A 26,240-nucleotide genomic window follows, 5' to 3' on the forward strand; every position below is an offset into this window, starting at 1 on the left:
GGTTTCGTCCAGTTTCGTGGTTTCGCCATGCTCATTACAGAAGTGTGCCAAGTAAAAAAATGAATACGTTATGAATTCAATACTTACTTTATATCAGTCTCTTTTATTTTTTATTTTAAGCTTTTTTTTATTTTAGCGATGCGTCGATTCTTTGAAATGCTCATGGTGCCCAAATCATCCGAGTCCAACCCCCAACCAATGCCCCAACGTCGTTGCGGCAGTAGCGGCGGCGATGGTTTTGGTTCGTTCTGCTCGTCTTTGGCGGCTTGTATGGATTAAGCGGATGCGTGTGATTTCGTTTCCCTGCGGTTACGAGCAGTGACCGCAGCTGACATCCCCTACAGCTAAGGGCATTTTATGCGTTATATTGCATAGCATGAACGCAATGGCTGCTCTAGAATTCACAGAAGTCTGGTCATTCATTGAACAACACATAATGCTTCACAAGGTAGGTTACTGACACTTCCTTTGATTTTGTTGCTTTATGGAATGCCCATAATGCGCTTACTGCAGCCCAGCGAGACCATAAACGAACATGAGTGGGACGCTGTAATGGACATGCTGCAGCGCAAGGAAATGACTTCTATTTTAACTCCGTGGTTTTCCCACGAATATGAGAAGCAGCTACGGCGAGAAATCATTCCGGGCTTCTGGTCGTGCTTCAGATCTGCGGCTGATCTGAACCTGAAAGACGTCCGGGTCAGTTTACACGTTTCATTGCACGCGGCAGTGGAATTTCAGAGTTTCCACTATAGTTTGACGTGCAAAACTATTCGTCCTCGTAGGTTGCCTTCACAAATGCAGTGGCAGGGCTCCACACGGAGATTGAGAAGCGTCTTTCAAGTGCCCGCTTCATCACCTCCACACAAGAGAAGCTCGGCGACGTGGCAGAGCCGCGGATTTCACTTGTGGATTTGGTGTATGACAGCCTGCAAGCAGCTCTAAAGCTGTCGGTGCCCCCAGAATTCAACAAGGTCTTGCTGAGGTTCTACTCTGCGGCATTTCGTGCATTTCATCGTGTGGCAGGTACAAATTAGCATCTTTGCGCGTCCTGAAAAAGCTGGCGTGGTCATAACGAACTTGCATGGATATGCAGTCAAGTCGCCGCGGCAACGTTGTCAGCTGATGTGAGCCTGCTGCTCTAAGCTTTTGCCTGAGAAGGAAAGGGGAAGGGGGGGGGGGGGGTAATGAGCGTCGCTTAGACACGTTGGATATTTCTGGCACAAATAAGTACGTGCAATGTTTGCAAGAGAGTACTGAATCTTTTTTCATGTTCAGAGCAAGGATCCGTCACACTTTGGATTGAAATTTTCTTTCCCTTTGTTCTCGTCACAGATAGTTTCTATCTTCATGATGCACTTGTGAATGATAAATGCTTTGTTGTTTTACAGGGGAAGATGATGGAAGTGATTCATTTGAGTGCCCTGGTTGTGAGCTTGAGGCTGACAACTGTGAATGTCCCCGACTTCTTGAAGATTTTGGTGGAATCAACAAGAAACTGTGAGTTCACTGGGTAGTCTAGCTTTTGGATCAAAGCACCACAGGTCCTTGCACCCCTCATGTAGTGTTCCCTGATGGCTGGCAAATTTTAATTCCAGACATGAACTTCGCTTACTGGATGCCGTTGTCCGAGACGCTGTTTCCACAGTTGCATACAAATACATTGAACAACATATACAGAACACCTGCAGGGGGAACTTTGAGAGCCGATTCTTGGACAGCCTGGAAAAGGTACTGAAACAAACAATTCTACACATCTGCTTATTTTATGGCTGATTGGGGTATGCAAGCATTGGTCTTAATCTTCTGCCTGTATGATTATCGCGAGTGTACAGTCTTAGCCTCTGGACAGGACTTCATGAACAATGCGCACTGTTTTCTAAAAGTTTTTCTTGCAGCAAAAGAAAATTCTTACTTTTGAAATGATGGAACAGGATGGCTTCCTGGCATGATCGAGCTTACCTTGTCTGGTAACAATGGTGAATTTTTCCATGAATATGTTTAAATCTCTTCTCAGTGGTTGACTACAACTGTCATGGAATGGTTCCATCTGCTGTACAAATATGACGCTGGGGCCGAGACTGAGGGAGCACTAAAATCTTTAGAGGTAAGTCTTTTTCTCTGTATTTTTTATGGTCTATAAAGCACTCTGTGATGTTGCACTGCTGACCAATGACAGCGTACCAAGTTTTTTCCCTCACCTCATAAGTCCCAGAATGCATCTTGGGTTATACTCTGAACCTAGGTATGAATATCACGTGAACTTCTTTGCTGATGAAGATAACTACAGTGACATTCACCACCAGACTTGCAAGCTGCTAAGAGAAACCAACTTCTTGATAACCTCGGGGACATGCATGGGAAAATGAGAGCTTGGCTACGACGCGGAAAGAATGCGATGCCTGGGCTGTTGAGAAGGAGTGGAGTAGAAAAATAAAAGAAGGGCAAACAGGCACATTAGTGGCAGCTAGAAACACATGGTGGCAGCCGCTGCTGCATGCGTTAAATATAACAACTCCGGGAGTTTCTCAAGATTGCCATATTCCAGTGAAACTTATACTGTAGGTTTAGTTCTCATTTGCAATTACTTCCACCAAGTTTGGCAGCTATGCGACATTTCATTCCAGCTCAGATTGATTTTAAGGTTTGTCGTTTCTGTGGCCTCACTTCATATGATTTCTACGGGCAACACTGCGTTTTCAGTGTCGTAAACATTCCTCACGTGTTAATACTAGTACTCCGCTTCCCTAACAAAAATTTTAGGCTAGTTTTAGGTCTTCTCAGGCATCTTATGAAAGGCATTTTATGACAGGCATTTCTTCTCAGGCATTTTATAACTCATCATTTTCACTTGCTACTTCAGCCACTCAGTGATTGTATGAGTGTTTTTCTAGTAATGTGTGTGACATCGCTGCATCATGTGAAGAATCATCCCTGGCCCTCGTATTGAATTTCGGTTTTAGTTTGCTGTTTTTATGTTTTAAAATGTTTTCACTCAGTACTTTGAAAAGCGGATTGTTGTGATGGAGAAAAGGGACTCAAACTAACATGATGCAATTATCAGCTCGAAATAGGAAAAAAAAATCCCTGGAGTTTCCCTTTAACTTGCCGGAGGCTTTTACTCCACTCCATGACGTAGGGGAAATTTCTGAAGGGTTGCCTCTCAAATAATAGTGACTTCTCACTAGGCGTCTCGGCTGTAGTTGCATGGCTTGAACAAACTGTGATCGCATTGCAATCACTTTTATTTTCTTGATGTTATACACATGTAATTACGATAATTTCTTCTCACATTCAGGATCATTTACGGCATTTCCTGTATGACACCTATGTCATGGCACGTGTGGACCAACTTTTTAATATAATCATTGAGTTTCCTGAATCGCAAGCTGCGTTGGAAGACCTCAAGGACTGCCTAGAAAGAACGAACCTGAAATCGAAAGTCATAGTCTCATTAAAGAGCTCCATGGAGAAACGTCTCCTCCATCCAGGTACCCTTTTTTTTTTATATTACACAGCTTTTGTTGCTAGTATCAACTTTTAACTCGGGGTTTACGGTTGGCTCAACAGGAATTTATTCCCAACATTTCAAAAGGGGTCCGACCTTCTTCCCAGAGAATGTTACAGGATTGGTGATGGGTTTTTAAGCCAGCAGCTAACAGAACATGTATGTAGTATGAGCTAGGAAGGGATGTGCAGTGCACATGGCAGAAATATCAATGTGAAATGTTTCAAAGATCAGTGTTGTGGGGTAAAATGGCTATCAGAAAATACATACATAAAGATATGGAGCGGCCAAGTGTATGTGAAATGACGGCTTATCGTTTGCTTTGTTTTATAACAATAATTTTACTTATGGACGTATTGTGCCTCGGTGGCATTCATCTAGCAGAACAGAGAGAACCCAGCTACAGGATGAAAATTTCAGCGAAATGAATTCTAGGGGACGTTAATTTCCTTTTTTCTTTTGTGACTCATGTAGATCTGTGTTTTGTGGTTGCTTTTTTCAGTTACTTTTGTCATATCACCTAACCATGACCACGGGGAGGTCAATTATAACAGTGACTAATTACCAGTCTGGTGACAAGATGGGACTGAGGGAGGTCTAGCTTTTTTAGGATTATGTTTTACTTCTTTTGGATTATGGGTTCCTGCTTCTGAAACTGCTACTATAATGGATCATATAATGTTTTGTGGAAAATCAATTCACTGCGAGATCACACTACTTAGAAAAAACTTATGCATTTTTGTATTTAGTCTCGCAGCATGTTGCAATGTAAGTCATGAAATTGGGCTGTTGTTCATCTTTTGGCGTCTCTTTTCTTTGGGCAAATTTGGGTGGCAGCGATACTGCTGAGCACTTCAGATGTTAAGGCAAGGTACACTAATCAAGACAGCCTTTCCCTTTGTACAACGGTGCAGAAGACAAGGCACAAATTTTGAAAAAATGAAATTTTTGTGTCATTAGACAATATTTCCCAGTTGTGCTGGGAGTGGCCTCTTATCCGTTGTGTTTCTTGCCTAGTTCAAGCCTTGCTGCAAATCTCGTTCTTCGTTTGCCATGTAGCAGTAGACTTTGGTGCATGTTTTCAGTGCCTTGAATGCAAAACTTGCATACTCAAGCTCTGTTTCATCAAACTCTAATGCCATTAATGCCAATCACTCTAATGCCACTTCATGGCATTAGAGTGTACTGATGATGAAGGCATTAAGGCTTGGAAGAATGGAACCAGGCGCCGTGGTTTAAAGGGGCAGTGAGGAGAGCTCTATTAATATTTTTTTTATAGCAAAATCCGATAGTTCAGCACTTCATGGCTTTGTTGCCACTTGGCCGGCAGTGAAAGATGCATTTATTTCTAAGAAATTTGGATTCGAAGTTGAAAAAGTTTTTCCCGCCGCTCTGATTCAAACTTAGGATTATCTTATGATGACACAGGACTAAGTGACGTGAAACATGACGTGCACATGACGTAACGCAGACTCCGTGATTTCTGGCGGCCAGCAGTGCGGCCTAGCAGCAGCCGAAAAGAAAGCTACCGCCGACCGCACGTTGAAAGCATATATCGGCTATTGCTACCGTCGCTTCGTTTACGTTTGCACCGGCGTTTTGCCAGCGTTACGATGGATCCCGTTCTCGAAGTCATCAATGAAGTTCTCGCAAATAAACACCTTTAGCATACTGTGTACCTTGTTACCGCTAGCGGAATACCGGGAGCCCGCCTACTGCCGGTGAGCAGGCGCTGATTGGTCCCGATGCTGCAGGCGCGCGCGTAGCTGCTGGGCACGTGGCGCCATCTGGCGACGTCAAGGAGATTTGCGCATGCATTGGCTCTGCCTCAGTGATTCGTGGCTTCTCGTGTCCCAGTGTTACTAGAAGCTTTGGTTCCAGCAACACTGTTTTGTCCTATGACGTCATCACGCTTGTGCTTGTGAGTTTGGCCTGTGGCGGCGATACCTGTATTTTGGTTCTTGCTCTTTTCTACGTTACAAGAGCTTTGTTGTCAGTATGAGTGGCGTTTTTGTAATCAGGAGCTGGTATTCTGTCGATACAAGCCAACTTCAATTTCTCCTCAGTGTCCCTTTAAAATCAAGGATTGCATTGTGATTATGGCTCTTTCTACGTACGTTAATGTTCATGCACCAGGAAAAAAAAAACATTTATGGCTGAAAAAATTTAAATAAAAAATTACCCCACTCGATTCAAACTCATGATGCCCACACCAAGGACTGGTTGCCGCAGTTTTGAAGAGAATAGTGATGTAGCATAGCCTCTGAAACCTGTGCAAAAAATTTGGTGTCGACACATGCAGTTTACTTGCAAAATATGTTGGTGATGGTGGTGCCTGTATCTAGTTTTTCTTGGCCTATTCTAGCTTATAAAAGCTCCATTATTGGTAAGAATGGCTTCTTTGTCGTCAGAATGCCATAATATGTCAATACAGGCTAACTTCAATTTTTTTTCTCAGCGTCCCATTAATCCACAGTTCAAGAATGTTAACAAGTATCGCTGTATTTTGTGGTTGATAATGCCTGCAGAACTTCCGTGTTTAGCCTTTATGAGGGCTTCTGATATGTCCACACACTTGTCAAAACATGATGTTGACTATGCTTGTTTCTGCAGTGCAGTTTGCTAACTATGCTTTTGCAGGTGTGGAAACGACCCAGATCTTGACTGCATATATATCAGCAATCAAGGCTTTACGTGTTCTAGACCCAACTGGATACATTTTACAGCTTGTATGTGAGCCGGTCTGCAAATACTTAAGGTGGGTTACTTTGAAAGCATTCTTTTAGTCCCAAAGCAACACCTCGCAAGGTTGTAACTGGCTCACCGAGTTTGTGTGAAGCTTGACCTTAAGGGTGACGTTGGCCAAACCTAGCATAGCAATAGCCCATGCAGAAATAAAATAATTATTGCCTTGACTGGGTGTCGAACCCGCAGATCAGATCAGCTTCGCACTAGAGCACTATGCTATCTCCGCAGCCAATCACACCTAGTCTTAAACTGCAACACACTCTCGCTGTGCATTGCACATTGTTGTCTTTATCAACTAGTATTCCCTTCGAACTAATATCATCGCCAGAAGCGCCTATGACCCAGCAAAGCAAAACCATGAGCCAACCAGGCTAAGCACATGGTTTCACATGTCTACTCGATTTGACTATGTTAATACCCTATCACTTGTTTTTATCATCTTTGTGTTTTGCATCCATCAACAACAAGAGAGCAAGTAACGTTTCCCTTTTGCAATAGAACAACTACAAGTTTTCAGCATATATCTTGGAAAGCTACTGTAATCATGAACCGCAGAATGTACTTCAGGTTTTTATTAATGCGTGTAGTCTTTGAGTAAAAGTTTGATACTTAAGCATACTTAACGCTTGTTAAACAACAAAAAAACATTGCTTTACATTAGAGGCTCGCATAGGTATCTTGCGATTCAAAGGTTTTAACGTGAGGGTTCATAATTTGAAATTTATTTATTTATTGATTTGTTTTTGTTTGTTGTTTTTTTTTTAATACATACTGTTGGCCTCACCTTGAGGCCATAACAGGATCAGGTTCATGTGAAGTTGAAACAGCACAGAAAAGAAAGAAACATAAGGTGCACGGTTAATCGCGCATAATGACAATTGAGCCCAGGTCTGAAATTGAATTGAAAAAATGAAGTTGTGCCCTGTTTTGTGTAATCTTTCTTCTCAAGCTGCTTTACTTCGTGCACTGACTACAGTTAAGATGCTTCATCACCTACAGAGCTGACTGCCTTCTGAAGTTGGTTTATGTGGTTTAACGTCCCAAAGGGACTGGCTATGAGGGATGCAGTAGTTGAGGGCTCCAGATAATTTCGGCCACCTGGGGTTTTTTAATGTGCACTGACATTGCACAGTGCGCATAGCCTCTAGCATTTCGCCTCTGTAAAAATGTGGCTGCTGCAGCTGGGATTGAACCTGCATCTTTCAGGCGAGCAGCCATGCACCATAACCACTGATCCACTGTGACGGCTTCCTTCTGAAATGAGTCGTAACTGTGTAGCTGTATCAAAATATTAGTGGCTGCAAAAATTATCTGTGTCTTGATGGTCACGTTTTTGGAAAGGCCTTTTTGTACATTGCTGGTTGTTTGTTGAGGTTGCCGTCTAGCATAGATGATTGCGCTGTTTGGTTAAACCTAGTCTCTGGAAACGGCATAACACACAAGGACAAAGATGAAACTTATGATGGCGCTGACTGTTGACTGATGACGCCTTAGTAAGCTCTCTTGCTAACAAGCAGAAAGATAGGTTAGCAGGAAAGATTACTGAAGCACGTGAAATTATGAAACTTGCTGATTACTGTGTGAGCAGCCTGTCCATGGCTCTAGCAGAAAAAAGACCTCCAGTGTGCACCAACATATGTGATGTTGATTGGACAGCTGTTGTGCATTGCTGTTGGCTTTCACTTTTTTTTTTTAATTTGTTTGTGTCCTGTATATATTTTGCAAGCATTGTTCTATTAAACATCAGCCGAGAGTCAGCGCCATAGTCTTCGACTTCATTTTTGTGCGTTGCGCTGTTTCCAGGTGAGAGGTTCCAAACAGTGAGTGTGTTTTTTACTCGGCCTGTCTTTGTCACTCGTGAGAAATGATTGCCAACACTCCTCTCATCTCTGCCGAGCAGGACACGTGAGGACACAGTGAGGTCCATAGTTTCCAACCTGACGGACGACAGCTGCGCAGAGCTCGAAGGGGAACTTGTGAAGTTCACGCCGATTTCTGCTGAAGACAGCTGCCTGAGCGATGACGATGATGAAGACTGGCAGAACTGGCAGCCAGCTCCAGTAGGGAACGAACAGGGTGCGTATGAGCTCAGCATGAAACGGAGTATATAGACAAAGCCACGCTGCTTGTCTATTAAATGAAAGCTTTATTCACGTAGCGGCATGAATTAGGAAAGCAAATATTGGTGTAGGTTGATTTGGAAAAATTCTAACCTCATCAAATTCATTCAAAGGGGCAGGCCTGCAATTCATTCATAGAGGCAAGCCTAAGGCTGTTGGGGTTCCTTGAAGCAACATAATTTGAGAACCCCTGCTTTAAGCAACTGCTTAAGAGAGATGGGCCCTTGGTTGATGGCCAACTCCATACAGCCTGTGTTTTTCTGCAGGGATAGTCACGTGACACCATAGGAGCTCTCGTGCTAGCTGTATGTGTGTATGTGTACACAAAGTGTCCTAATGTAAGGTTGCCAAAAACTAAAAAAAAAAAAAATGAAATACTATATATGTGTATGCTGCTAGAACACATCAGGAGATACTTTGTTTCTTCAGAAGATTGTTCATTCTGAAAAGTTGGACATAAAGCATTTTTACCAGGGAGTAACAGAAGCACATTCATGTGCTCTGAGTTTCTTGTGTTGTGTGTTCTTCTCTTGGCTCATTTCTTTGCTTTTTCTCATTGGGCCTCTGCATGTTTGCTTGAAATCTAAGCACGCATCTATTTACAGAATAACCCTTGCAGAAATTGAAGCACATCTCTGCCGGAACACTTACAAAAATAATATGGAAGTTTACACACAGCAGTTCTGTTTTTGTGAAGGAATCAGTTTTCCTGGATTGTCTGAATGTTTGTACTTTGTTGCAGTCAGCATGAAGTCTCAGGCAGTCTCATGGCAACATTGGTGCGAACTATGTTACTTTTCACTGCTATTATTTGGACTTCACGAGAGATGTGTTGTGTGTTGTGTTCCTGTCATCACAGCAGTTCAGGTATCAAAGGGAGCACGGTCATCAGACATAGTCAGCATGTTAGTGAACATCTATGGAAGCAAGAAACTCTTCGCATCAGAATACCAGGTCAGTGCACTGAGCATTTGCACAGCTTATGAATTATATATGGTGAGTGGGACTGTTAGATAAATGAATGTGTGATTTGCCCAGCACTTTTAATGCGAAAGTGTTACTAGTCCCATTACGAGAAAAGCTGGCGATGTGTGTACAGGGTTTGTTCTGAAAGTAGTAGGACTGGTTTTTTCCTGGGTGAACGGGCGGACGAGAGGCGGTCTGCGCGCACAGGATCGGTGAAGGGGGATGTTGGGAACGCTGGGAAAAATCAGCAGCCGGCTCTCGGCCGTTGAAGAGAGCAGATTGCTTGTACTGTGAACCCCTGTCGAAACGCCTGGTCACGCAGAATCATGGAGCGTTTACTGGATTAGTGATAGCAATCAAATTTTGTATAAAGCTTGGTAAAACAGGCAAAGAGACTCACCGCATGATTAAGGAGGCCTACGGTGATGCTACCATGGGTAGACCAGGTGTTTTTGAGTGTCACAAGCTGTTTCGAGAAGGTAGAGAAAGAGTGGAAGATGACGACCACTCCAGACGCCTTTCGACCATCAAGACCAACGAAAATGTGTCATGAATGAAAAATTTACAGAACAGTGATCATAGGATTAGTATCAGAATGATTGCTGATGACTTGAGCATTCCTCAAACCCAAGTTTTCGAGATCGTGACAGAAAACTTAGCCATGAGGAAAGTGTGCGCAAAGTTGGTGCCATGAGTGTTGTCAGAGGAGCAAAAGGCCAACCGGAAAGCAATCTGCCAGGATCGTCTTCATCATGTGAATGAGGAGCCCGATTTTTTGGACAATGTAGTGACCTGTGCCAAGACGTGGGTGTCTGAATACGATCCGGGGAGCAAGCGGCAGAGCTCAGAATGGCACACCCCTTCCTCCTCCCCACGCCCCAAGAAAGCGCGAAGGAGCAAATCCAAGCAAAAGTCCATGCTCATTTGCTTTTTTGGCCGACATGGAGTCATCCACAAAGAGTTCGTACCACCCGGACAAACAGTTAAGACAGTTTTTTACTTAGAAGTCCTCAGAAGACTGCGGAAACTCAATATTCATGTCCGCCCAGCCATTGCCAACAATTGGCGGCTGCACCATGACGATGCGCCGAGCAACACAGCGTTCCGCTTAGTGGAGTATCTTGCCTTGCATAAGGTGGCAATGCTGCCTCAGCTCCCCTACAGCCCCGACTTTGCCCTGCCAGGCTTTTTTCTATTCCCGAGAATAAAATTGACGCTCAAAGGGAAGCATCACAGATCGGTAGAGGCGGTTCAACAGGCGGTGACGAGGGAGCTAAACAGCATTCCGGTCCAAGCATTCCTGGAGGCGTACGAAAACTGTAAAATTCGTTGGTAGCAGTGTGTAGATGCGGAAGGGTGCTACTTTGAAAAATTCTAATCGTTTGTACTATTCTCATGAATAAAATCCTTTTTTTTATAAATGAGTCCTACTACTTTCAGAACAGACCCTGTATGTGTGTCTGTGTACTTGCAGATGGTGCAGAGAATCCCAGTGATGGCTAGAAAAATAGGGTGACATCATCAAGTGGCCGTATGAGGCACACAAGCACCTCCACTTCAGACAATCCTATACATGTCCTTCATCTATATATGCCGGCCAGTGGCGGGCCTCCATGTGGCACCAGTTTTTCTGACGTTTGTAGCAAAACTGTAACACAACCGTTTGTCACACAGGGTTCCGTGTGGTGTCATATGATTTCCTGTTGCACATGGCTTACAAGTGCTAGTCAAGCAAACAAGGGAAGGGGAATGAGGGGCTTGTTATAGATATAACAGAAGCCAACAGCCACAGAAACCAAGGGGCACAGGGTTTTTTTTTTTTTTTAATTTATTTATTTTGTGGTGTTGATGAATTTTAGAATATTACTGAATACGTTATCGCTTAAAGCTAATTGATCGAAAAGCAGAAGAAAAAACAACCACCTGCCGCCGGTGGGATCCGAACCCACGACCTCCGAATTACGCGTCCCTCTCGGTTCGATGACGTTCTACGTCACACCTGCGGTAACTCAGGGCGCTCTACGTCCGCCGCTTATGAACGTGGGTGTCGCTGATGAACACTCTCAAGGTTAGGTTACTTGTAAAACATAAATACCCCCGAAAGCAGAAGGTTTTACAGCCGTCGCCGTAGCTCAGAGGTAGAGCACCGGACGCGTAATTCGGAGGTCGTGGGTTCGGATCCCACCGGCGGCATGTGGTTGTTTTTTCTTCTGCTTTTCTAATCAATTAGCTTTAAGCGATAACATATTCAGTAATATTCTAAAATTCATCAACACCACAAAATAAATAAATTAAAAAAAAATCCCCTGTGCCCCTTGGTTTCTGTGGCTGTTGGCTTAGAAGCGAGCTTTCGACAGCGATTTGAAGGGAAGAAATGTAACTTCAATTGTATGCTTTCCCACACTCTTTACCCCTTCCCTTTAGGCATGGTTGAGGTGTCCACTGCCATTTCCTTTCTTCAAAAACCAACTTTCATATGAAAATTGCTATGCAACCGTTTGCTCCGCAGAGTGGTGTCATGGCATGCGCTATGTGCTGGTCACTTAGAGACAGTGATGCTTTTGCATTCCTACAAGTAACCAGTCTTAAGTGTCTCTGCTAAATTTTTTGCTGCAGGAAGTGTCAGAAATTTCTCTGGCAATTATGGCCAATATATTTCTCTGGCCAATGTATTACTTATTTAATGTGTGGTTAAAGAAATGCACTACTGTCATTGTATAAACTTTGACATTTAATACTGATGACTAAGGTTATGAAACAGGTGTCAGCTGGGTGCTTAAAAATTATTGTGCTATATAAAATGCATTATTCCAGCATGCACTGTCACTGAAACAGATAAAGTGTACCCATAGCGTGCAAGTACTGTTGACTCTTAACAATTTGAACTTGAACTTGACCGGAAATTTCTTTGAAATATGTGGTGTTTGAATTAAGGACAGCCTTTTTAAATTTGTTATGTTTGCAGGATGAAAGTATAAGTCAGTCCAGTGTTTTAGTTGAATCCCCCTAGGTGGAAAAGAATTGTAAAAGGCAATAATGCTAGCCTACCTGGTTAGCTCAGTTAGTAGAGAGACTGCTCCGATAAATAGTAGCCCCAGGTTTGAACCCTGGACCCAGACGAATTTTTCTTTAACCACGACTTTTCTGGGGAAGCTGTGTAACTTTCCTTTGTAGCCATTAGGCTGCATTTGGCACCAAGGTACAAGTTTGAATAAACTGAAAGTTTGCAATAAGTGAGTGCAAATGAGAGTCCACTGCATGAAAATAAAGCTATGATGCTTTGTGACGAATTCAGCAGTAGTAGTGCAGTTGCAGCTCAGTGTAACAAACCTTGAGTGAATGAAACTTATGATATAATGAGTATTTTGCGTTCACTAGTCTTAGTTCAACTGATGGCCACATGTTCTTTTTACTGTGTTTTGGGGAACTACAATTCCTTGTTGCAGCTTCGATTTAATGCGTCGCATGCACATGTCGGAAGCCTTCTTGGCAAGCGCAAACACAACGTCAGGAAGGTCTATAGCGCGTGTTTTAACCTGAGGGCAATAGTACCCTCATGTTGGAAAAAATCGTACGGCATCGGCTTGCTTATAAACATCTGCATTCGATAGAAACAAAGCAGTTTTCGGGTGCGTGGCAGTTGAGTACGCATCCGCATTTGGCGCACTCCTGATCCCAGGCATGCATAGCACGGGTTTTGTGCTTGTGCAGTAACTGCGCATACTGTGCTTCTTGTATGAAAAGCGTATTCAGCAAGATAAGGAGTGCACCAGCATTGTGAATGTTTTCGGCTTATGAAGCTCATGAACCACTTGGGCATTGCAGACAAAATGGCAGCCGAAAGCTAACAAAACACCATGATATAGTGGGCAGCTGTGGTGGCTGTTTTGAACAGTTTGGGTCAACCGGCACTACAGCTTTGCCCCTGCACTTTCAGGATGCTTGTACTACACAGAATGACAGCCAGTGCCTTTTGTGTATGTAATTAGCGCTAGATGCATTCATAAATGTCGATTAAAAAGAGGCCTTGCCACCAAGTCTGCTGAAATGTGCAAACCTGGGCTTTTTGAAATTCTCGATTTGGTGTAATGTTTGGCTGAAAGTATGCCTTTATTGTGTCGAGGTTACTATACAAAAAATTATTCCATCTTTTCTGTGACCTTGCCGCTATGTATTACTGCAGTAGCCTGTCTTAACTTAGTATTGGAATCAAGAGCATAAATGCTTCCACTGTAATCAACTGTGGTGGCAGTAACACTGTATGGTTTTACAAACCTTTTCCCAGTACCATTATTATAAATTGTCTCCCATCCTCTGAGTTAGTTGTCTCTCACTACTGTGTCATCAAACTAACAGTCATCACTCAGTTATGGACAGAATGCTGTAAATTTGGGCTAAGGCTTGAAAATGCTGCATGGCATTATCGCACAGCTCATAATCAGTCTTCCACATCTAGATCGTGGAAGACTGCACACTGACTGATCGACTGCACACTGCAGACTGATCGTGGCTGCACAGCTGTTTTGAACAGCTGTGCAGCCAACATAGTTACATAGAGCTATGACAGTAATGTGGTTTCATGAATTGCAGACTGTTTGTTTGCATAATTTTTACTTATGATTGTGAGTTGAATGTTTGTTTGCATAATTTTTACTTATGATTGTTAGTTGAATGTTTACTCATAATGCTATGCTAATAAAACGCAAAGACACCTCTGTGAGCTGATGTGAGTTCGCGCTCAAGAGGCTGCAGGTGATGAAAATTAATCAAGAGCACTCCACTGTGGCACCCATCATGCCTTGGTGTGGCCTTGTAAAAGTTCGAGAGTTTAATTTTCGGGTGTGATATTGTCAGCAGTTAAGAAATTGTATTGTTCAGTTTAACTTATGTCCAGCAAGATAATGTTTGGCGCATTGGCCTTTCAGTTTTGCATTGAGGTACAGTGTTTCTGTCTGCCTCTGCCAGGTGTTGCTGGCCAACCGGCTGCTGTCGGGCAGCTTTGCTGACACGGAGCGTGAGGTACGGTACCTGGAGTGCCTCAAGCTACGCTTTGGCGAGTCCCAGCTGCACGCTTGTGAGGTGATGCTGAGGGATCTGGCCGACTCTCGCCGCCTCAACACCCACCTGGCATCCGGCGAAACCCCGGGATACACCGCAGGGGTGGGTTGCCCCCTCCTCCCCCCCCCCCATCCCACACACAAACTTTTTTCCACCTGGCTTGTGGTTGCAGTGTCATTTCCCCTCCCCCTCAGCCAAGGAGTGGAGCTTCACTGCCAGAAATAAATTATAGACAAATTGATTTATTGAGTTCTTGAAACAGAAAGCAAATGCCCCACTCACCTCTTAGCATTTGGGAATGTGCAGTGGTGCAGCATATGTCAGATTGTTAAGTGGGCTCCATGCACACAGCAGGTGCAGGTACATATGGAAATTTTTGTCCGTGACACAGTGTGTAGCCTTCACCTATAGAGTAGATAGAACCACACTGGTGCGTTCCCAGTTCATACAATTTCCAGGTTCATACGCTCGGAAATCTTGAGCAACAGAAATGCTCCATAGCCTGCTTAACCATGAAAACTAAGCCTCGGCCCAAACCAAAACTGAAGTGAAAACTGAAAAGCTAGCGCACCTAATTTGCACTGTTTTAGTGCGCTGGAGCACTAAAGCTTCCGCTCAGCTGCTTAGCCGTTGTCTTTGCGTTCCCTCTGTGATCTTGTAGAAATGGGTGGCTGGGTGCCACCCACCTGGGTGGCAGATGGGCCGCCTAGGTCACAACCTGCTCACTGGATCCTGAGCAAACTGCCCATCGTGGCAGGTGGCAGTTCAGTTAATGAACTGGTCGCGATAGCTTGCTCGCAAAGAGCAACAAGCCCCACCAGTGGCAATACCTGCCATCGCAGGGCAGTGGCACATCACTTAACTGCTGCACCACTGCGGCAAGAGCGCTGTGAGAACTCCCAGTGATCAATGAATGTTAAGAAAAGAATGACCAATACCGTATATATGGGCATTAACCCGATAACACTATCACGTCATACCCTGCACTGCCTGGAGGGCGCTAGCACGAAGGCCCCCATTCTACCATTGCACCGATCTTTATCTGACACTGCTTGACCATGAAAACGGAGCCTCGTCCCAAAACAGAAACTGAAGTGAAAACTGAACTGCTAGTGCTCTAATTTTTGGCCTAGCCATGCTAAAGTTTCAGTCATTTTTTTCTTCCGGTTAAACTTTCCCGGATAACATTATTTCCCGGCAGATTCGTTTAAATTTTGACAAATCCTGGTTGTATTGTGGTTCTGATCTGGTTACTTAGCAACAAACAGCAGATGTGCATGTGTATATACTAGGAGGCCGAACCTGGACGTTAGTGACATGAAAAATTCGAATGCAGCGGTAGTCTTCTGTCATGGTGACTTCTCTGCAGCGCCGAGGGGCAAAGGGGCAAAACCTCCAAAACAACAGTGCGCAAAAATATGAGCAGGCCGTTCTTGCAAGGAAGCGACTCTTAAGAGAAGAAATGCAGCTGCTTCTTCGCAGTGCCAAGGGGCAGAGGGGCGAAAAATCCGAAAACTGTAGTGCGGTGCTTACGTAGTACGAGTGGGCTGAATGTTCCTAATGCAGCACAAAGAGCAAGAACGCTGTGGCTTTCCCGCAGTGCATTCGTTTGAAAGGGCAGAGGATTCAAAATGCGGAAGAGAGATCGACCACTTTCGCCAATGCCTTCGACGGCCCAATTGTATTGCGAAGTTTTTCCCGCAACGAGGACAGCGAAAATGTGAACTGAATTCTGCAAGTATTAGAAAAGGAGAGGTTCAGGCATTCTGGCAAGAAGTGCTGATATTTTGATGAGAGAAAAGTGTCAGTAAATGCTTGTGTACCTCATTTAGTTATTTTTCAAAATATTAGGTGCCCTTTATCATAAGTTTTTCCCTGATAATATGCTTTTCCTGCATTTTTTAACGTGTCAGTAACAGTCACATAGTGGTGGTGATAAGCAAGGAAGCAGGCACAGAAGACAGGCTGGCTGATGTAGAACTTGGAACAAACTGTTTATGTGGGTGAACTTGTGCCCTATGGACAAAATAAATTTAGTGGTGACAAGAGCAACAGGCATGTTTAGCTTCTCATCTGCATTCTACTAGGTAGTTGGAAAGTTTGCACATAACATGCCTGCAAAAACACCAACTCTCCCAAACTTTGCAGTAGCTGTCGTATGTGATCCCAATCCTTCCAGAGCAATGTTCCATGTGTCCTTGTTTGGAGTTTGTTCTTGTTGTTTGTTTCAGAGGCTTGCTTTTACTTCAAACAAGAAGCTAATAAAGAAAAGCATGGAAGAAAACATGTTCAAGGAAAATATTTTTAATGTAATGTACATTTGTGACTCATTTGCCAGACCGGAGTGTGAAGCCAAATGCATTTGTGGATATACTAATAGGCTACTAAATGCTACTTGTGTGCCAGGCTAAGACATAAAGGTGTGGGTCTCTATGTGAAGGAGTCTATAAAAGTTCCCTGTCTAGGATGTATGGTATCAGAATATTTGGCCATACTGTGAGTAGTGACTCTGTTAACAGTAGCCACCATCTCATGTATGATTGCCATCCTGCTACAGTGAAGTTGCAGTTTGCTCTACTACATGCATGTCCACTCATCTGGCTTTAGTGCATTTCGCTGTTCTCCAGATATATACATCAGGTATCATCCTTTTTCTTAACCACTGAGTGGAAGTGTTTGAATTGCTCACAATAATATATGTGTAATTGCTGTTCCCTCTCTCCTGTCTAAAATTTTGGATTAAGGTGTTTAGTGGCACAGCAAGTGTAAGTGACCTTGGCATTGTTTAGCAGCGCATTTTTTCACACTGCAACCACGTCACATCACCCCCCCCCCCCCCGCACTCATCATCATCATCAGCCTGACTATGCCCACTACAGGGCAAATGCCTCTCTCATGTCTCTCCAATTAACCCTGTTCTTTACTTTACCAGTTGCAAACCTTTCATTTGTAAGCCCTTTTGCAAACCTCTCTTTGTATTTTTCAAGTTTTTTAACAGCGCGAAAAAGACGACGATGTTTACACACACAACAACACAAGCGTTGTTTTCAACTGAAAATTTGTTATCAAAAACGAAATTTATACATAATCCCGCCAGAAGACACACAAAAACCTACTTATCCTATCTTAATCTTCCGGCAACGGCTTCTCAAGAAAAGCAAATTCCTGGTTAACCAATGACAACAACGGTTTAGCGACACACGCGGAACCCCCCTTATCAATGTGATATGCCTCTACTAATTCTCTTACCGTCTGATCTTTGTGTTTGAAAATTACAGACGTCTCTTGAAGCAAAGGAGTGCAGACGTGTGCAGCGCTCGTGTTGTTGTGTGTGTAAACGTCGTCTTTTTCGCGCTGTTATAAAATGGATAACAACCAACTCGCCCAGCTTTCTGTACTTCTTTATTTTTTGAAGGTTGTCAGAAGTTATGTGAGCCAGCATGGCTTTTGCCCTTGTCAATGCTCTTGGAAGTCCCAACGAGGCTTGATAAAACAAACTTTTATACACATGTACAGAAGTTTAGGACCAGGTCACAACCAAGATTCTGCGTGCCTGTGTGCATGTACATGTCCTTTTACTTGAATTCCTTATATTCTAACTGGCCAGGCCATTTGCCCATATTGAAAGCACCTTGAAAGGTACAGTCAGGGCATCATGAAGTGGCTATCTCGGCTGCTTTTTAAAAATGCAGCGCTCGTGTTGTTGTGTGTGTAAACGTCGTCTTTTTCGCGCTGTTAAAAAATGGATAACAACCAACTCGCCCAGCTTTCTGTACTTCTTTATTTTTTCAAGGCTGTCAGAGGTTATGTGAGTAAATAGGCGCCCATTGTTGCTTCCCTGCCCGCAGGAGGTGGACGTGTCGGCCATAGTGATTTCGGCCCAGTTCTGGCCCCCCTTCAAGGACGAGAAGCTGGCCCTGCCCCCGCCCGTGCAGGCGTCCCTCGACCGCTACACGCGAGCCTTCGAGGCTATCAAGGGCAACCGCACCCTGCAGTGGCGCCCCAACCTGGGCCAGGTCACCCTCGAGGTGGACACGGGCACCCGCACACTGCAGCTCACCGTGTCACCCATGCATGCCACCCTCATCTACCACTTCCAGGAGAAAGGTGAGTCAGGCAGCAGCCATGCCATTTGTTCACAAATTGCCCTGTTGGCTTCGCATTTAAGATGATGTTGCTTTTATTGGGAGAAAATTTGTTGCAGACAGGCAAAGAAACTGCTCTTGCGTTCTCAGACACTTCACCACTTCACTTGATGCCTGGGCCCACTGATCTCAGAAGCATTTGGTAGCTTTAAAAAATTCGGCATAGGGAGGCTGGATTTTAGGCACAGTTTTGAAACTGGTATAATGATAGGTATGACTGATAACTTTATTCTTCTCCTTGGCTTGCAGCTGTTCGTGAGCTTTATGAAAAAGGAGTAAGTTATAGTGGTTGGTTCTAAAATATTACTAAGTTTCTGTGCTTGTCAAATTTATAGTTGAATCCTGGAAATTCTAATCTTTTTTTGCCTCGTGGGAGCCATGACAGTTTTCAAAAGGGTCTGACAAACCCTGCGTGTCTTGGCTTCCATTTCATCCTGCCTAACATGGATGCAAAACAAAAGGCGCGCAAATGCGGAGACCGTCAAAAAATGCCCAAATTCAATTCATAATGACTTGCTGTAGGGTGAAAATGTCTGCTATAAGCATTTACAGTATGTAATAAGAGTTTTAAATAAAAGCAGGATTGAAGCATGCTTGTGTTAGGTCCTCAAGGAACCCAAAAAGTTCTCCAAGGAGCCTGAGGATTCCACAAAACCCAAATTGAGAGCCGCTGCAGTAATTCAAACTTGAAGAGGGCTGAAATTTTGTTTGAATTATGCAAAGTTTGCACTTGAAGGAACCTGACAGGAATAATAGGTTGATGAGCTGCATTGTGTGAGCAACAATGTTGGAAACGCATCGTGCTTGCTAGACCTTTTCATGCATACAGAGTTGCTCAGCACCGAGGCCAAGTGATAGATCTGTGGGAGCCTTCAACATGCACCAGTACCACACAGCTGTCTAAACAGCCTAGTCCCTTGTCACTGCAGGCACATGGAGAAAAAATGGCAGGCGAAGAGGTAGTGGAGCAATAAAACCCATCTCAGGTGCCCAACTTGCCGTCATCTTCCCGCATACCTCCTCTCGCAGTCTGCCTGGTTGTTTTTGCCCACTGTTGGTACGGGAGTTGCGTGAAGTACACAGCTGCGGCAAGCATGGAATATTGCGGCGTGCTGCGGTACACTCGCTCGTTGTTTCGCAGTGTTAAATGCGGCCACGTCAACCTTTGCACACACATATATGGCACCAGCATGCATGTCAGCATTCTGACAAGCAAGCAAATATCACGAATGCACAATAAAATAAGAAAACGCCACGAAAAAAGCAGCTGAGAACTTTGCCACTTCATGATGCCATGGCTGTGCCGTCCAAGGTGCTTTCAATTGGGCAAGTGGCCTGGCCAGTTAGAATAGTATAAGGAATTCCAGTCAAAGTACATGTGCATGCACACAGGCATGCAGAATCTTGGTTGTGACCTGGTCCTAAACTGCTGTACATGTGTATAAAAGTTTGTTTTGTCAAGCCTCGATGGGACTTCCAAGAGTTTTGATGCACGCAAAAGCCATGCTGGCTCTGTGCCAACATTAATCCGATGTTCGTTCTCGAGTCTGCAGGTTGACAACCCGACCTGTGTTCCCATCTTCACTTTACTGGTTGGGCTCCATGCCTTGTCAGTTTTTAACAAATTTAGCTCTTAATGCGTAAGCTCCCAGGCAAAGCGCATTTGTTGTCATCATTGTCATCAAATTGCATCTGTAGTGGTGCTGCCAATTCTAGCGCGATTGCACATCTTTGCAGCAAAACTTGACCAGCAGGAAGGGGGTAGGGTGGGCAGATGTGGGCAGGGCAGGCACTCCGCACGGACACCCCACCTAGGGTGACACCTCATGGGGCAGTCATGTGACTGCCTCGTGCTAGCTTTCCTCAAACATAGTGAAGGCTCCCAGGAAAGGCATATTTGTGTTCTTAGTACTAATGATGTGCTCTTGCAGCTGAGCATAACTTAAAGGAAGGGGGCAAGGAAGTGCAGGAGCCAGGCATCCCTCACTGGTTGCATCTTCCTGTGAGCAACCATTATCGCGTGCCAGCTAGCGCTTATTTTCTGCATTACCAGTTGTGTAATTGCCACTCATTTCTTTTGTTTTTCCTGATGGTAACTGTTTCAGCTAGGCTTGTTGTTCATAGTTATATAAATTGTATTTCAAAAAATGGGAGGGGACGCTTGAGCTCCGCTATAAGGGTATGACGCGATAGCATTAATGGGTTAGTGCCCACATGTGCAGAATTATTAGTCATTCTCGACTTAACATTCATAGATCCCTGAGGGTCCTCATATCACTCCTGGCGCAGTGGTGCAGTGGTGCTGCGCCACTGCCCTGAGATAGCAGGTGTTGCGACCGGTGGTGTGTGTGAGACCTAGGTTGCTTTTCCTGAGCAACCTCTCATGACTCATCATTAATTTAACTGCCGCCACGTTGGCTCTGTGGCGCTCGGCTGCTGACCCGAAAGACGCGGGTGCAATCCCAGCCGCGGCAGCCGAGTTTCGATGGAGGCGAAATTCTAGAGGCCCATGTACTGTGCAATGTCAGCGCATGTTAAAGAACCCCAGGTGGTCGAAATTTCCGGAGCCCTTCACTATGGTGACCCTCATAGCCTGAGTCGCTTTGGGATGTTAAACCCTAATAAAGCACTAAACCAATTAATTTAACTGCCACCTGGCACAGTGTTCAGTTTGCTCACAATCCAATGGGCAGGTTTTGACAGTGCCACAAGGTCACATGACCTAGGTGGGCCAGCTAGATTGCCTGTTCAGAAATTTTTCAATCACAACGCCAACAACACTGCTGCCGCTGGATTTTCTACAGAATGGGAGTCTTGACACTATAGCGTTAAAATTCAGTAGTTCCGCCCTGATTGACAATTGTGGTCCAGATCTGTGGTGTGTGTGTTCAGTGACGATGTTGGGCAATGAAAATGGGTCATGTTATGTATAGTCTAGTCATGTGGTCCATGTGGACCTTCGCAGCAAACGAGAGCGGTTTATAGCTGCTCTTAATTGGAGAACTAGAAGCAACCAAAATTGCTCTTTCTGGGCAGATAAAAGAAGAGGGTTTTACATATCCTACATTATTTGACATTTCTTTCATCGTTGCTGACACCCTCTTTCGCATTTGTGGTTGCCAGGGAATTGACCTATGGCAGCCTAGAAGCCTGCCTTGGTTCGGGACCTTGGTATTACCCACACTAAAAAGAAGAGAGTTTTACATATCCTACATTATTTGACATTTTTTTCATCGTTGCTGACACCCTCTTTCGCATTTGTGGTTGCCAGGGAATTGACCTATGGCAGCCTAGAAGCCTGCCTTGGTTCGTGACCCTGGTATTACCCTCGTGTGGGATACTGTAGGCAAGATTATATTTGCAGATGTAACTTCCCACTCAAAAAAAAATATAAATGTAGTTGTAAGCTCCAGAAATGCAGTTGGAACCAAACGGAAACTGAATGACGTGCTGAGGATTTCTAGCTTGGAGTGTACTTATGTCACCTTGTATGTGCATGAGAGTAAAGGTCTTGTTCATCATGAAGTTATTTTTCTGAAAAACTGTTTCACTCTAGGCTAGGTAGAGCTATTTTAAATGGTAGGTTTCCAATTGCATGCTCAGGACTAATGCCAGAAATGTGATATGGTGCTTTAAGGCTTAGAAATATATGACAGCTTGGTCTCTCCTTGGCTAGGGAGTGCAGCAAGTGTTTGGATTCGAGGCACGATCTTATTGCCTCTGCCAAGACTGCTCTGAAAAACTGCAAACAACATGTCACGTTTTGGCATTGACACAATGCACAACTCCAGCACATGTGGCTCTCTCACCTCCAACCTTAGTTCTTTTTCCCTTCAGTCCGATCTCGTTGGTCCTTCCCCACATCATTTTGCACCTAGCGCCACCTTGTGTTTAGCCTCTCAACTACAAGATACACTAGCATCTTGCCATCACACTGCCTGCAACTAGGAGTGTTGTACAGCCGGCCAAATCTTTAGCTGGCGTGCGTGACGGCTCGTTTTCCGTGCTCCTGCAGCTTATAACGGAGTAAATTTGCGAAAATGTCAAATACAAGCACAAGCTCACTAAGCCTGTAGTTAATGTTGTGCTTTCGGCATGTTTACTTCGTCGCGAAATGCAGGAGCGCAGAAAAAGTGGCCATCGCACACGCCAGCTAAATATTTGGCCGGCTGTACTGTGGCAGGAGCCTTCGCTGCCACTGACTCCTTACGCTTGCATGCACGCATACAAGCGTGCATCGCCTTAGTCGTGTTGTTTTCTTCACGGAGCGAGATATCTCTCCGCGCTTCTCAGAGGCGCCACAATGCTTGTCCTTTGAGGGGGACACCAGGTCTGTGATCTATACAAAGCGAATTTCTCATCAGGATCTGAGAACCAATGTCCCTGTAGAGGGACAAAAGGTCTGAAGTTAATAGTGTGGTTTGGCTCTTTGCAGCGTGATCACTATAACAAGGTGCCTCTTTGCATTTTTCTCATGGTGCACAGCTCGTTGGACCCTGGACGAACTGAGTGCAGTGACCCAAGCATCGGCCACCCTCGTGCGTCGCAAACTGGCCCTGTGGCAGGGGCAGGGAATCCTGTTTGAGGAGTCACCCGGTGTGTTTGCCCTGGGGACCCCTGGAGACGCTGCAGGGGGCAGCGGCATCCCACCCCAGCCCCTGGAGTTGGACGAGGATGAGGAGGAGGCACCCTCAGCCATGGCCTCCACCCAGGACCAGAAGGAGAGCGACCTCCAGGTACGACAAGTACTACTTCCGTCTGGCATGAGGCTGCTAATGGTGCCTCAAACAGGGGTTCATTGACAGTGGCCGAAGAGTTGTGAGTAGTATTGTGAGCAGCGGGCTGATTAGCTAATTGTAGCTTAAGTTGATGTGGAGGTGCAACAAAATACGCCGGACTCTCATCAGTTCAAACTAGCTTATTTCTAACTGCCACTTTACTCAAACTGACACTTCAGTCCCATCAACAGCAAGTGTATTGAAAAGGTGTATTGCCTTATCGCTGTGAACACCGATATAAAAAAAAAGTCTCCTTTGTTAATTCGAGCAAGTTTTCAGCACCCTTCAAGTTCAAATTATCAAGAGTTGACTGTAGTAAGAAGTAGCGGTGGCTCAGGCAAAAAGGGTGCATGGGGGGCCAGCCAACGTGCCTAGGGTTCCATCACTCTACCCTAAAACACCAAGTGTACAGACAGGCTGTTTCAGGCGAATACTTACCTAGTGCCAAGCTTTAAAGAATGACTAGTGTACTCTTCAAAGCTTTCACTAATGCTGGCACACAGGCAGTTGTCATGACCAAGGCAGCATATCTCTAAGGTGTGCCCGGTCTGCTAACTAACAAAGGTAGACAAAGTGGAAGCTTGGGCATGTTGGTGTGTCATTATCGTTACAGCGCAAAAGACGAGTATGAGATGAGTACACAAACACGGTGCTAAACTTGCGACTGACCTTTATTGAGGGTTTGCCACTGCTTAAATACTATAGCAAACTGTGGAATACTGTGGTGTGTGTGTATCTCAGATGAAAATACACACACATACAAATGACAAGAATGACACCGTCTTTTGTGCTGTAGCAATGATAACAAAAATAAATTTCCTGTTTTAATTATCGATTTTAGCACAGAACTTTTAATGTGATAGTTGTAGGGCATGTTTAGAAGTGCCCGTAACTTCAAAGCGGTTCTTCGTTTTTGAGCTCAAAACAGATATAAAATATAAGATATAAATAAGATATAAAATTTGTCACTTGACTTTTACTGTGCACCTCTATATCATGATGTAAGCACCCTGAAACACGCTATGATTGATGGAATTCTGATACACAAAGACATGATAAGTAAACAGGCCATGAGTTATGGCAATGGTTTGCTTGGTTAGAATGTTGCAGCATAGGCGCGACCACATTAGACTCCAGGAAATATTTGTGCTGGGCTGTAAAAGAGTGGCCACATAGTTGCACTTCAGACGGTGAGTCACGCTTGAGCAGCGCAATTGGCGCAAAAACAACCAGCACACAAACAGGTTTTGAGGACAGGATGCAGCATTCCTCCTGTCTTTGTCTCTTCTTTGTTTGGTGTCTTTTGTACTCATTTCGGTGTATATGAAAAAATGGTTGAGGAATAATGTTCAGACGCAAAACTTCCGGTTTCCACTCCTGTGTGCAGAGTCTAAATTTTAAAGAATATTGTGCCTCCAGGAGAAATAATAACTATCTTCTAGGGTTTGCCAATCACCAAAGACAAGAAACTCGAACGCAGCAAGGACGAATGCTGTGCAGTACTGTAGAGCAGTGCTTTTCTTTACAGTTAAACTTGGATATAACAACCTCCAAGTAGCCAATTCCTCAATGTTATGAACTTTCTCAATTCTGTCTGCTGCCCCCATTGAAACATGTATAGTATTTGTGAACTTCGTGTAACAAAGGTGTTGTGGCAGTTCAGCTTTATATAATGAACTCGCTGCACCGACTACCTGTCAGTTAGTGCTGCGTTACTTCAAAAAAGTTTTGTAATGGTAAAAGGAACGGCCACGAGAGGAATGTCTACGACTGCAACGAGCAAACACAGTTGAAACACATCGATGCACTCCAGCGCCATAGGCGCCGGTCTGTGGTAGACGCAGCAATCTCTGCAGCATTCGCTTTTGTAGCATCACACCAAGTGGCACTGCAACAATGCATGTTGAAAAGCAGCGCAAAACAACAGGACGTAGCAGTGAAGCCATGGGACGAGCAGTGCATGCCCATTGTCGTCGTTTCGTTGTTTGGGCTATTCTGGCACCAAGAGCAGGGACGGCAGAGAGGCAGGTGCCTCGGGTGCCTCCGTCGACCCCTCCTTCTCCCACTATCCCCACCCCACGCCTTGTGGTATTGTGCGAGCCGCTACAATGATGGTGGTGGCCACTTACAGACCCGTTGTCAACGCGATCACAAAATGCTTCTTTTTAACGACTTCAAGTGATGGGCTTACTGTGAATATTTTCTAGGTGATTCAACCTACACTTATTTCTCATATTAGTTTAGTTTCTGTGTTGTCATATGCAGTCTTCCTGCGAAAACTGCATGTAATGAAAACCTGTACATAACTAAAAAAATCACTGACTGTAAGTTTCGCTGTTCCAGGTTTAACTGTTTATGCACGTTACTTACGCTCGTGCTTTTCTTTGCAGTAGGCAAATGTTGAGCGCAGTGCATCAGCTAGCCCAGGCTAGTTCTTCTGGATTATTTGTGCTCCGTATGTTTTTTTTTTTTTTTTTGAGCTGAAAGAAAATGCCTTGCAAAGCATAGAGCTCTTTCATTGTGCCATATATCTTCTCAATTTGTGTGAAGTGGAGACAAGGGAAGTAGCGCTGTAATTTCAAAGCACATGTTCATTGCTTCAGGTTCTGTTGAAAGTGACTCAGTGAGGGATAAGCTTCAGCCTTTTTGAATACTGTCGACATGATTCCATTGCAGATCTACTGGTCCTACATAGTAGGCATGCTGACAAACCTGGAGTCACTGACACTGGAACGAATTCACACCATGCTCAAGATGTTTGCCATGCAGACCCCCTCGACTGCAGAACTGACTGCCCAAGAACTGCGACATTTCCTTGATGGCCAAGTTGCCAAACAAAAGCTGCTTTACTCTGGTGGGCATTACAGGCTGCCCAAATCAGACAGTGCGTGAGAAATAAAAGGCTCTTGGCCTGGAA

General features: G+C 44.5%; 1 protein-coding gene across 3 annotated transcripts; it reads left to right on the plus strand.

Moving 5' to 3' along the window:
- Positions 1-31: 31 nt before the first annotated feature.
- mr (anaphase promoting complex subunit morula) lies at positions 32-26,240 on the plus strand. Of its 3 annotated transcripts, none has more exons than XM_089547893.1 (14): positions 35-448; positions 514-699; positions 786-1,026; positions 1,392-1,500; positions 1,599-1,731; positions 2,018-2,107; positions 3,299-3,491; positions 6,149-6,266; positions 8,157-8,332; positions 9,236-9,330; positions 14,308-14,502; positions 18,249-18,507; positions 23,031-23,281; positions 26,000-26,240. In XM_089547893.1, exons 1-14 carry the CDS (start codon positions 377-379, stop codon positions 26,213-26,215), a joined length of 2,334 nt encoding a protein of 777 aa, XP_089404019.1. In that variant the 5' UTR covers positions 35-376; the 3' UTR covers positions 26,216-26,240. The 3 variants fall into 3 exon arrangements, with proteins under 3 accessions (XP_089404021.1, XP_089404019.1, XP_089404020.1); XM_089547894.1 differs by having other exon boundaries at positions 37-448; positions 9,239-9,330; XM_089547895.1 differs by lacking the exon at positions 514-699 and having other exon boundaries at positions 32-448.

The sequence above is a fragment of the Amblyomma mixtum genome, chromosome 6, assembly GCF_055824585.1.
Source record: "Amblyomma mixtum isolate Tamu chromosome 6, ASM5582458v1, whole genome shotgun sequence".
NCBI lineage: Eukaryota > Metazoa > Arthropoda > Arachnida > Ixodida > Ixodidae > Amblyomma > Amblyomma mixtum.

What these genes read in the sequence shown, in the direction of transcription:
- mr (XM_089547893.1), top strand. Translation starts at nt 377, where the DNA reads ATGAACGCAATGGCTGCTCTAGAATTCACAGAAGTCTGGTCATTCATT. An exon ending in TGAACCTGAAAGACGTCCGG is followed by an intron (nt 700 to 785) that starts GTCAGTTTACAC and finishes TCGTCCTCGTAG; the next exon opens with GTTGCCTTCACAAATGCAGT. An exon ending in AGAAGGAGAGCGACCTCCAG is followed by an intron (nt 23,282 to 25,999) that starts GTACGACAAGTA and finishes ATTCCATTGCAG; the next exon opens with ATCTACTGGTCCTACATAGT.